Source organism: Lycium barbarum, chromosome 1, assembly GCF_019175385.1.
Source record: "Lycium barbarum isolate Lr01 chromosome 1, ASM1917538v2, whole genome shotgun sequence".
Classification (NCBI taxonomy): domain Eukaryota; kingdom Viridiplantae; phylum Streptophyta; class Magnoliopsida; order Solanales; family Solanaceae; genus Lycium; species Lycium barbarum.
Genome location: NC_083337.1, coordinates 136,332,234 through 136,344,886, shown reverse-complemented (window position 1 = coordinate 136,344,886; position 12,653 = coordinate 136,332,234). Strand labels below are relative to the sequence as shown.

The 12,653-nt window shown below is 33.6% G+C and overlaps 1 protein-coding gene across 1 annotated transcript; it reads left to right on the top strand.

The window, feature by feature from the left end:
- Positions 1–1,431: 1,431 nt before the first annotated feature.
- On the top strand, positions 1,432–10,247 carry LOC132638988 (AT-hook motif nuclear-localized protein 6-like). Its single transcript, XM_060355607.1, has 5 exons — positions 1,432–2,721; positions 4,361–4,464; positions 8,297–8,428; positions 8,605–8,766; positions 9,660–10,247. The coding sequence occupies exons 1-5, from the start codon at positions 2,367–2,369 to the stop codon at positions 9,942–9,944; spliced, it is 1,038 nt and encodes a 345-aa protein (XP_060211590.1). The 5' UTR covers positions 1,432–2,366; the 3' UTR covers positions 9,945–10,247.
- The last annotated feature ends 2,406 nt before the right edge of the window (positions 10,248–12,653 follow it).

The following is a 12,653-nucleotide window of genomic DNA, read 5'->3' as shown; positions in this document are numbered from 1 at the left end:
ACAAACCCACATATTTGGGAACTTATACTAACTAGGGGTGCGCAAGGAACAACAAAAAATTCTACCAAATCGAGAAATCGAACCTTTAAAGAAGTTAATGACTCGTGACACAAGTTTTTTGGGGGGGGGGGGGGGGGTGATTGAATCAGATTTCACAGTATTTGACTCCTTTACTTATGTTATTGTCTTTTGTGGATGCATTCGTGTTGTTTGGTTTGCTGACAAATTGGGTTAAGTGCCATTACAACTTAGGTAATTGGAACGTGAGATTACCTCATTGTGAAACTTATCAAAATGAAACTCGATTTAGGACAGTGTTCCTGGAGTTCGAATTTGTTCAATTAAAACTCCTTGATTGTCCTGAATTTTAAACTGTCTCCTTCTCGAACTGATAAAGGTTCAAGCTCACAAACTCCATGAATCTTTCATGGAGTTCGAACTGCACATATCAAATTACAACACATTGTACCAGAGATTCACATGTAAAAGGTTCGAACTCTAGTACACTTAATATAATTTTCCGTCTTTTACCTAGGATTCTTTGTACAAATATTATTTTCGTTTTAAAAAGTAGCTAAAGTTTGAATAGTTTTGAAGCACTTGCTAAATGTTGGTTAGCAGTATAAAAAGTGACAATTTGTCCATATTCCCTATAATTTCAATTTATGGCACACTTCTATGTCACCACACACATGACGGATTCAGTTTAGATTTGATGGATTCAATCTTTATATTTCTATCACTAAACTCATTTTAATTTTAGATTTATAAGTCTATAATTTAATCTTCATTGAAATTTATAATATCTTCACATATAATCTAAGCTTCGTTTAGAGGGCTGGGTTCAGCTGAAGTTCCCACATACATAATTTTCATCTTCTTCTTATTTTGTTTTCAGTATCAGTAAAAGTAGAAATACAGAATCATTTTGCTTCTCCAGGTCCAACATACTGAAAGAGGTTTAAGGATGATGTTATTCTATGTAGGAACAATCACAGTTGAAGTCCCACAAAGACAATGACGCAACATACGGATACTTTTCTGACTAGTTGACAGACCATAAATCTTGCACATATGACATACTCCTGGATTCTTGGAATATATATCTTGCAAATTAGCAGCATGTTGAAATCTACTTAAATTTCAACATGTTAGTATCACAAGTAAAATTTCTGAAATATTTAAAGGCTGTCTTTTTACAGTCAACTGACCAAACAACATGTCAGATGTTTGGAAATTTACTTTACAGCTTCTTTAATTTTTTTTTTTTTTAAATAATTTACTTTACAGCTTTGAATAAGCATTTTCCTTTTCTGAAATAGTAGTAGTAAAAGGAAATTTCCATGTCCCCAAAATTTCCAATTCCTTTTATCTTTTGCAATATTTAAAGGCTCATTAATCATTCATTTATTAATTATTTTAATTTAATTTCCAAGACGGACGTGAAACCATTTACTTAAACGAAGTTAATACTTTGAATTTGCAATATAATTTTAAATAATACAACTGTTAGTTAAAATTTTCCATATTTTTAAATTAAATAATAATTACAAATGTATCTTTTTCCACAATTTTCAATCTTTATTTTCTTCCTTCAACTTTTTTCCAACCAAAACCCTAATTTCACAACTCCTCAAGAAATTGTGAAAAGCAAGAAACATTTCACCTTTTTTTTGTTTTTTTAAATTTCTTAAAATTAGTTTTCTTCTTTGTAGCTCTGTGCTTTGTTCTGCTGTAGCAGAGAGTTAGCCACAGTTAAGAGTATCAGTATGATCTTTAGATTCACTGAATTTGTTTAGTTGGTGTCAATTTTGTGGGGTCCTTTGTTCTGTTGTATTTTGTAAAGATTATATTCTTATTGTGGTCAAAGAAAATAATCTTGCTGTTTTTAAGTTTCAATTCTTGCAAAAATTTGATCTTTTCTAGTGGGGATTTAAGTACCTAAGAGGTTTCAAGGTTTAGGGGTAGTTTGCTCTATTGTTTTCTGGTAAAGATTGTATTTTTAATGTGATTTCTTGCTCAAAGGATATTTTCAAGTTTTAGGGGTAGTTTGCTCTATTTTATTTGGTAAAGATTGCATTTTTTTACTGTGGTTTCTTGCTCAAAGGACATTTTCATGGTTTAGGGGTTTTGGCTTTTTTACTTATTTGAATAGAGGAAAAAGGAATTAATAGCTCAGGGAGTACTTTTGTTCTATTATATTTAGTAAAAGATTGTATTTTTACTGTGTTTTCTTGCTGAAAGCAATTTTTTCTTGATTTTCTGAAGTTTCAGCACTTGAAAGATTTGATCTTGTCAAGTTTGGATTTAAGTTGTTAATAGCTTTCAGGGTTTAAGGGTTTTGGGTGTTAATTATCTGTCTATGAATGGAGGAGAAAGAAGGGCTTAATAGTTCTGGTGTTACAGTTAAAGGTAATGAAGTTTCTGAAAACTACAAAATGGCCCCTGGATTTACTGAAACTACCAATGGGTTTACTGGAGCAACGGCTGCGGTAATACCTGCGAATCCAATGAGCGTGGCAGCACCGTCTATGGACGTGAAGAAGAAAAGGGGAAGGCCTAAGAAATATAGGCCAGATGGTTCTTTAAATACTGCATTATCACCAATGCCAATATCGGCGTCAATCCCACTTTCAGGAGATTTTGCAGGTTGGACAAACAGTGGAAGCCGCCCCGTTGAATCCTTTAAGAAGAAGCAGAAGTTTGAGCTTGCAAGTCCAGGTAACATTTTTACCTCTTGTATTGATTTTATTATAGAAGATTGAACAGATGTGAGACAAACACTGTCTCTGACTGTTGAATAGTTATTTGTCGCTATTATTATACCAAATGCTGAATAGACGAGTCGATCGGTTCGAAAGCTGGTCAGTTTTTTTTCAGTCGATTTTTTGCAATGTTTCTTGGTAGTCAGCGTTAATTTTTAAGTCCATTCTGTTAGTTGGACCAAAGATGCTATACTTTAGCAATTAAGGACTAAAGATGCTCAAGGCTATATTTGAAGGACCAAAGTAGACCTACTCCCATATATAAGGGACAATCTTGGCTGAAAATTCATTATTTGTGAGTTGTGACTACTAATATACAGAAAGCTGAATTGCCTGGTGTAGAATTTTTTTTTTCTGAATTCTGTTTGGTTCTGCATTCTTTCTTCCAATCAAATTAAAGAAAATGGTATTGCAAGTGTTCAACTTGGGTCCCATATCTAAAATTAGTCTAGTTTTTTGGCATTTATGATGCTGAAGTAAGATACTGAATGAAGGGTATATTTTTCCGCTTCTGATAGTTCAGTAGTTTTCTGGAGGAGAGTATGATGCGAACAGCGAATAGAGTATACCACTTGGTACAAATTCTAATAAGCTTATGTGGTCGCTCTCTGTCTTTACCCAATGTTTTTAGGAAACACGGTGATCAAGAACTAAGTGAATATTAATGAAGAAGCTCATTACCTTTTCAAACGGATAAGAAGGTGTGTGATTCTATAGGTTACCTGACGCATGAGATGCACATGCTTGGTTCGGGTGTTGGTTATTTTGCAAGACAGAACAAATACAGATTTTGAAAGTAGGTTATGTGGTTAAAACTTTAAAAGTTACTTTATCAATCTAATGATGCTATAGATCACAGAATCTCTTTATGATAAACAAATCTATTTTGCAAGTATGTTATTACGGGTAGTTCCTACAAAGGATCAGACTAATGACGTATACAGTACTTGAATTCTCAGACTGCAGTAGAAATGAATAAAATGATGTAACAAAGCGCGGATCTGACGCAAGACAATGTTCTGTCATCTACTATCCTAGAAGAAATCCTGATTCTGATGTCATAGATATTATTTGAACTAGCAAACTAGTAATACCAATGAAAAGATTCTGCTCCTCATTGATGAACAACTTATAAGTTATATCCTAGATATTTACTTCGCCCTGATAAAGGTAATATACTTTTACTACCTGATTTTCCTCTAGAGGATTTCTTTCAAATTTTAATGATGCCAACAGTTGCTTTCAGTGGCTGTATATTATAGTGTATGCTATCAGAGTGATAACAAGAGAATCATCAGTATGCAACACTTGATAATATACTTCATCATTAAAGTATGCAAAAGTTAGAATTTTCAGTTGACAGAGAATATGCAAGAAATTCGGAAAATAGAATTCAAGTGGATGTGGAAACTGGTTAAATAAAAAAGGAAAACAGATTGACTTCTTTGTGAATATCCAGTTTCTGAAGTAATCTATCTAGATATCTTGTTCAATTTATTTGTAGAAGCTTGATATTATTAAATGTTCAGTCTTGCATTACGTTGAAGGTTTGGGTTTTGTTGAGCTATTATTGAACTTGTATTTTATTTCCTTAGGGGAAAGGGTGGCGTACTCTGCTGGTGCAAATATGTCACCGCATGTGGCATACTCTGTTGGTGCAAACTTTACACCGCATGTAATTACTGTTAATGCTGGCGAGGTATGCATTATGTACCAGTGTTTCATGTATTCTTACTGCAATACAACTACTTTCGAAATGTTGCTTTATATTCAGGTAGCATTATTTATAGGCATAAACTTAATTTACTATGTCAAGAGATGAAATTGCTCTATACTCGCCATTAAATTACCTGTTGAACATCAAAGAACTTTTGGATCTAATTAGCTTCTTGTAAGTTGTAACACTATCTGCATTTCTGTTATCCATGGCTTCGTCAAATGCATTATGGTAAAAATGTGAAGTAGCAGACTAGAGAGAAGAGGCATTGTGTGATACCTATGTGTCTATGTAAACATATATAGGTGGAAGATTTGGGTCAGAATAAACAAAGGCCACACGTTTAATTAAATGCCATATTATTGTGCTGTTAATGGATGGGCAATTTTAAGCTTGAAAAAAACGTTAGGGGCAGATTTGATCTAATAGGTGGAAGGAGGGTACTTTTGAGCCACTTCTAACCCGTTAAGGGCATTTTTGACCCTTTTTTGTATTATATATAATGTAAAATTCCCGTTTCTATTGAGGTGTAAGTTAAACTCAGATAAATGTGTTGGATTTTGCCTTGATGCGATACTCTTGCATCTAGACGTGCTTATTTTTAGATAATTGAAATGATATTGAATCATATGGAGTCTTATGGTGATTTTACATTGCTGACTGGAACGAAGTATATGTTGGTACTTGGTACCGCTCATTTTAATCATAATAGAGTGGGCAACCTAGATTCCTCAAGAAAATAATTGACAGAATGCCAACTTTTGGGAAAAGGGAACTTAAAAAGACAATTAGTTAGGAGAGATAGTTTTAACTTCTGTATTAGTAATTGCATACCATTGAATTGGTAACTGTATAACTGACGTGTGCTTAACTAAGGAGTTAGAAGCCTATATGATCACTCAACTTTGGGTAATTGGCCACCATAGTCACTCAACTTTGTTTTGTCTTCCAAAAGTCTCTCAACTTTGGGTAAGTGGCCCCTATAGTCACTCAACTTTGTTTTCACTCAACTTTGGGTAAGTGGCCTCTATAGTAACTCAACTTTGGGTAATTGGCCTCCATAGTCATTTTAGCCGGAAATATAATTTCCGGTACATGTTTAATGACGTGACAATTATAATTTATTTAAAAAAAATATCTTAAAAATTAAAATTAATAATTAAATTTATTTATTAGGATTCGATTCATTATAATTACTGCATATAATTCTAAAGTTTAGGATATTATTCATCATTAATACATAAAAATAATGAACCTAGATAATATATCTCAAGTAATATTGCAAGGTGTTGATGAAAAAGTCTAGGAAGTGTTAAGATAATGTCATGATTTTGTTTTTAATTAAATTTGTGCAGAACGTTAATATGACACAGTATATAAGGTATCTTTTTTGTACAAACTGTTAAACAGTTGATATTGGTATTAACTTTTTTGTCGGATGATTAAATCTTCTACGGTTGTTATTAGTCTTGTTTCAGTAACTTTTTGTAGACTTCAGTTGTTATTACTAACAATCTGGTTAATTGGATTTATTGGTTCACTTGTTTAATTTGATAGAAATTTAGATTCTTAGAATAATTTTTTAATATTATTTATGCCTTGCAGTATTACTTGAGATATATTGTCTAAGTTCATTATTTTTATGCATTAATGATGAATAATATCTTAAACTTTAGTATTATATGAAGTAATTATGATGAATTAAATCCTAAATAAATAAATTTAATTATTAATTTTAACTTTTAAGATAATTTTTTTAAAATAAATTATAACTGCCACATCATTAAACGTGTAGCGGAAATTATATTTCGGCTAAAATGACTATGGAGGCCAATTACCCAAAGTTGAGTGACTATGGAGGCCGCTTACTCAAAGTTGAGTGACTATAGAGCCCCCTTATCCAAAGTTGAGTGACTTTTGGAAGACAAAACAAAGTTGAGTGACTATAGAGGCCTCTTACCCAAAGTTGAGTGGCTTTTGAAAGACAAAACAAAGTTGAGTGACTATGGTGGCCAACTACCTAAAGTTGAGTGACTTTTGGAAGACAAAACAAAGTTGAGTGACTATGGTGGCCAACTACCTAAAGTTGAGAGATCATATAAGCTTCTAACTCCTTGACTAAGTTAACTATACCTGCTATCATAAAAAAGTAGGTTTTCTACTTTCTCATTTATGCATCTGCAGATGCATATGAATGCTCTTGTATTACGAGACTGAGCAGTTTGATGTACAACCTAAGTTGCGTGCACTCTTCATTTTTCCTGCCGCACCTGTCTCGACACGACACAGGTGCCGGGTGTGTGTGGGATTCGGCCAATCCACATCGGATACTTTGACCAGAATCCATAAACAAATTTGGGGGGGGGGGGGGGGGGGGATTGAGATTTGATTTCTCAAAATAAAAGATAAAACAAATATAAGACATAAGAAATGGCATACCTTCAATCATTTTAGCTTTTCCTCTTGGTCAATATTTGCTATTTATAAATGTTTTCTTTTTCATAGAAAAGAGGGATAACTTCTAAATTGATTATTAGCATGTTGCTTTTTTGACAATTAATTTATGGTTTTTAACGCCCATCTTGGAGAATGAAAGATTGAACTCTACAACATACATGTAAAATTTCCACAGGATCTCTCTAAAAATTTAGAATATCTTTATAGCTCTATTTTTATAATTTTGAATTTTTTTAGCTGAATCCTAGCACCCGTATGCATACTTGGATCCGTACCCCCGAATCTTAAAATTTAGATTTTGCCGAATCCGACCCTTGAATCTGCCGCACCCAAGTCTGAGCAACTTAATGTACAATTAGCAGATATCTCAACGTGTGGAAGTAAACATCTTTCTTAGGCTGTAAAGAAGCTGATTTCTATCCTTTTATAGTTGGAACTAGTGCATGGTTGCCAAAGTCTTTAATTAGCATTTTAGCATGGAAGGTTTTGGGAGTATGGCCTTTAAGGTTGAAAGACACCTAAATCTCGTAAATGTTGGACGATAGGCCTCTCTTGATATACCAAGAGTTCAATCTACAACTACAACAACTATGCTTCAATCCAGAACTTGTATATACAGAAGTTCAATCATTTATTTATGAATTTATTTTGGATACATCTTAATGTGGTCTTAACTCTTATAATATCCGGGATTCTAGATATAGGATAGACAACACAAAGAGTTTGAAATTTAGGTGAAATAAAGATTTAAAATTTAATTGAATGTTCATTAGCTCCTTGTTTGTGGAGCATCACACTGAAATAATATAAAGGACTGGATCGGGTAGAACTAGAAGCTAATAATAGCGACATTACCACATTTATTTCCTAAATTATCACATTTATTGACTTTGATAGTTTTGGAACTCCCTACAAATTATTGATCATTGTCTACTTCCAACATATGGGTTTGTTAAACTTTGTACTTTTAGGTTGATAATTGCCAGTCAGAAAATATAGAGAGTTCTGTCCTTTCCTCCTTTGACTTTTGGGGCTTAGGTATGCTGGTGATATGATCCAAACTTAACTGTGGGTTTGTTGAAAACATGCTTAAAGAAACATGCCCTATATACTAGAAAAGTGCCAGCTTGCTGTTGACAAACAATTGTAGCAGCTCAATACTCTTGCATTTTTTTTTTTTTGGGAACTGGTAACACATTATATAAACAACAGTAGAAAGGCTGTACTGAAAGAGCAAATACTGTTGCATCTAGATGTGTTTATTTATCGACATTTGATTTCTGTTCTTTCATGGCTTTTGTACTTGTGTGAGTTCATTAATATTCAAACGATTTCATTCTTGAATTCTATGTATTAGGATGTCGCGATGAAAATTATTTCATTTGCTCAACAAGGGTCTAGAGCTATTTGTGTGCTGGCTGCCAATGGTGCAATTTCAAATGTTACACTTGGTCAGCCTAATTCTTCTGGTGGAACTTTGACCTATGAGGTACGAGCCCTTTATTTCTACAAATTTTATCTCCATGTATGGATGTTGTTCATTTGTAGTCAATTCTTGGCATATATTGTACATCCTCCGCGTTCTTCTCACGGAATAGAATTATTTCTTTCTTCCTTAGTGTCTTGTGATCTAACTTATGATTCATGATTAAATGTTTTCTGCAGGGCCGTTTTGAAATTCTTTCTCTGACAGGATCGTATATGTCTAGTGATAACGGAGTAACAAAGAGCAGATCTGGTGGGATGAGTGTCTCTCTCTCAGGCCCTGATGGTCGAGTTTTTGGAGGTGGACTTGCAGGCATGTTGATGGCAGCCGGTCCTATTCAGGTTAGATTCGAAGTACTCGATGAATTTAGCTGAAATTCACTGAAATTAGGGGTGTCAAATAGGGGGATTGGGCTAGATTTGAGCGGGTGAAAATAGGCTAAGTTAATAAATGTACTTGGGCTGAAATGGGCTAAAAAGTGAGTCATAACCCAACCAATTCTTACCAAGTTTTATTTTCTTTTATAATTTTTTAAGTACCTAATAAAACTTTTTCTTCTTTATGGCTATATTCTAACAAATCAAAAGAAAAGTCTTTTTGATAATATTTTGACAAGGTTTCTATGGGTCAAATTTGGGCTACATATCAGCCCAATTTAGACGGGCTGAAAAGGTTGGGCTAAAATTGGTTGAGCTAATAAAAAGAGGGGGGTTGGGGGGTGGGGGGTTGCAGAGGCACCGGTCTTTAATTTTTGGCCCTTCGCTTAAAAAAGTTACCGGTACCTTGAGGTTAAGAGTTCAAACTTCAAACCACCGCTCAGTAAAAAATTTTAAAAAATTTGCACTCTGCCTTATAAGTAGAGGTTCATGCAAACTCTGCCTTAAGGGAGTTGCTACCTTAAGGCAAACTCCACCTTGCCTTGCGAATCCAAACTCTGTCTTGTGATTTTTTTTAAAAATTTTAGACTGAGCGGGGCTTGAACCCGAACCCAGGGATTTTTAGGCGAAGGGAAAAAATTAAAGACCAGCAATTTGAAGGGACCACCCCCGAATAAGGGCAATCGTGCAAATTGCCCTGGGGGTTGGGGGGGGGGGGTCAATAACCTGCCCAAACTTGAGCGGGTCATGCGTTTATGTGCTAATTTTGCCACCACTACTTTACCAGTTTTTTAAAAAAAAAATAAAAAAATTGCCACCACTACTTGAAATATAAGCTGAACTCTTGAGTGCATCAGGTTGTCGTAGGAAGCTTTATTCCTGGTCACCAGCAAGAGCAGAATCCTGAGAAGCCGAGGTTCAAGCACGCAGCTACTTTCGCTGCTACTCGTGCAACTCAAATTTATGAAGAACGAACTGATGGAGCTTACACTGGGCCAAGTACCAATTTTACTTCTCCGACTCCCTTTCCTGGGGATAACACGGTAACACAGAACTCCATACATAGCGCAAGAATCTCCGCTGTAGAAAATAATATTTCTATGCCTGGAGAGGAATCTAATGAGCAAAGTCCATCATCTTGATTTAATCTGATGTTATATTATCGATGTATTCCTGTAACTTAAATAGGCTTATTTTTTAGCCTACTTGGAACTTTAGGCTTACCATCCCTCTGTGTGACAAATATTTAAATGAGACTTTACTTTGGTAGGATGTACTAGGGCATAATTTGTGTCAAATTAACCTAGAAGTTCACACTTTTTATAGGTTTTTGGCATTGAACTTTCGCCAAGTAGGAGCTTTTATTATTACTGTTTTCTGTCTGCTGTGATTCCATGTAGAAGCTTTTGTACGAAATTGGAGAATATCAGTCTAACATTTGGTAATACTATATTCCAAATAACGAGAGAAATAGCCAAGGCATCATAACATAGATAGTGGAAATTTGAACTCCGTTATTGAATCTATGACATTTCGAGCTTACCCTTTATAACAATCTGATTGCTTGGCATATGGAGAAGCAGCAAACAGTTTCTAAATCCTCCGTAGTGGCTAACAGGCTAAGTATAGGGTCATTGCATATATTGTGGCTAAGATGCCTTGGATTCGTCATATTCTCCATTAACTTTCGCATTTCTTCCAGTTTGTATGTTGTGCAAATTGCAAAAATATTAGCTCCATCCGTATGACACGTTATCTAGTTTTTCATGGAATGTTTTACCTAGATAATACATTATTTAAAGCAATTAACAAGAAATAATAACTTATTTTTAAAGTTTACAGAAATAAACATCGCTGTGAGTAACGCTTTAGGTAATATTTATTTAAATATTTTAATGGAAAAACTTAGGATAGATGTAATAACAAAAGTATAAAATGTAATTGTGAATAACATTTTACAAGTATTTCGTTATTGAGAGTTACAACTTGTGAGTAATGTTTTACAAGTATTTCGTTACTGGCGTTACAACTCTCTAATTCTGTTAATTACTCTTTGCTTAAGTACAACTTGTGGATCCGAAATGATTTTCATTTTGCTCACATTTTTTTTTTGTTTTTTGTGAGGTTCTTTCCTTACTTTTTTTTCTCCTCTCTTTCTTTTTCTTTTCTATTTCTTCCTAACAAACTACATCAAAAATAGGATCCAATATGCACAATTAAAGTGCAAGACTGAATTTGCACAATGAGAATGATTTGCACAAAAGATTCATTCCCCCCCAAAAATGAGAGATCTCCTACGCTAACTACAATATATATTACACAATTTCCTAAGGCAAAAGATAAAATCGAAGACCATTCAATTTAAATAAACATAAGTAAAATTAACTAATTTTAATTTTTTTGTTCTGTTGTGCAATTTGATTAAAGTAACCGATCTGAGTTGCTCTTCTTATGGCTTTTTGTTCCTTGTGGCCGAAGTACATTATTATCCTTACATATTTCGAAAAAGTATGCAAAGATATTTGTTTATCATAATATAACTACAACACAATTTTAGATACCATCTTTGATTGCACAATTACTATTAATTACCCAGAGTGAGATATTTCAAAAAATGAAAATAAAATTTAATTACATAAACTTTGGTGACACAAGTATGTGTATTAAATAAACTTTTTTTTTCTTTTTCAGTTGAAGAAGTAAATAAGCACTAATGTGTGGCAAATCTTCTTGGACTCACAAGTTGTACTTTAGTAGAGAGTAATTAATAGAATTAGAGAGTCGTAACTCCCAGTAACGAAATATTCGTAAAATGTTATTCATTCACAGTTACATTTTATACTTTCTTTATTCCGCCTGTCTTAATTTTTTCCGTTAAAATATTTGAATAAAATATTACCTAAAACGTTACTCACAACTACAATTATTCTATTTCTGTAAATTTTAAAAATATTATATTATTCTTATTAATTGTTTTAAATAATGTATTATTTAGGTCAAAAATTCGTTTTTCATGATCTCTACTAACATATTGACGTGGATTTCCACTTTATTCGTGACAAAGTTGCTCAAAGCGATGTTGTGGTTCGGTATGCACATTCATTTGCAGTCCTTATGAAGGATTTACCATCTCCTTGGATTTGTCATCTTAAAAATGTGTCCATCTAAATTGAGCGATCATATTAGGACCTGTACATCCATATGACATAGTATTGAGTATGTCTGTATGTGGATGGTTAAAGGGCCACCATACCAGATACGTGCATGTCCATGTTTATCGACTCGCAAAACTTTGATTATTTTTCACAGAGCAGCGAGCACGATGTGATTAATTTACACTCATTTAATAAAAAAATATTGAAGGGCTCATACTAGTAGCTAGTCCAACAAATGCTGTCTGATCATCATTCTATAGAAGCATAATTCTTCCTTTGTCACATCAGAACCTACAAATATCGTAGCATGTACGAGTTAGATGCTCTAAATGACAAACTGATCATCGTTAACATGGCATGCCGGAATATTAGTGTAATTTTAGTAGGTGTTTGGCCATGAAAATCAAATATTTTTCACTTTATTTGGAATTTTGAAGTTGGAGTTGTGTTTAGTTATAGTTTTTGCAAAGAATATTTGTTTGTTTGAATATATTGAAAGTGAAAAAAGTGAAAATAAGATTTTAGGTGTTTTCAAATTTCAGGTTGTATTTGAAATTTTCATGGCTAAAATTGATTTTCAAATAAAGTGAAATAATTTTCCGAAAAAGGTGAAAAATCTCATGGCCAAACGGGTATAGTCATTCGGTTTGAAATTTGGCGGTGGTAAATTTTTAATGTATTGTGGCTATTGTAGCC

Excerpts from the sequence above, each read along its gene's own strand:
- LOC132638988 (XM_060355607.1), top strand. The coding sequence starts at position 2,367 with ATGGAGGAGAAAGAAGGGCTTAATAGTTCTGGTGTTACAGTTAAAGGT. Across the intron at positions 4,465-8,296 it reads TTACTGTTAATGCTGGCGAG|GATGTCGCGATGAAAATTAT; the intron begins GTATGCATTATG and ends TCTATGTATTAG. Across the intron at positions 8,767-9,659 it reads TGGCAGCCGGTCCTATTCAG|GTTGTCGTAGGAAGCTTTAT; the intron begins GTTAGATTCGAA and ends TGAGTGCATCAG.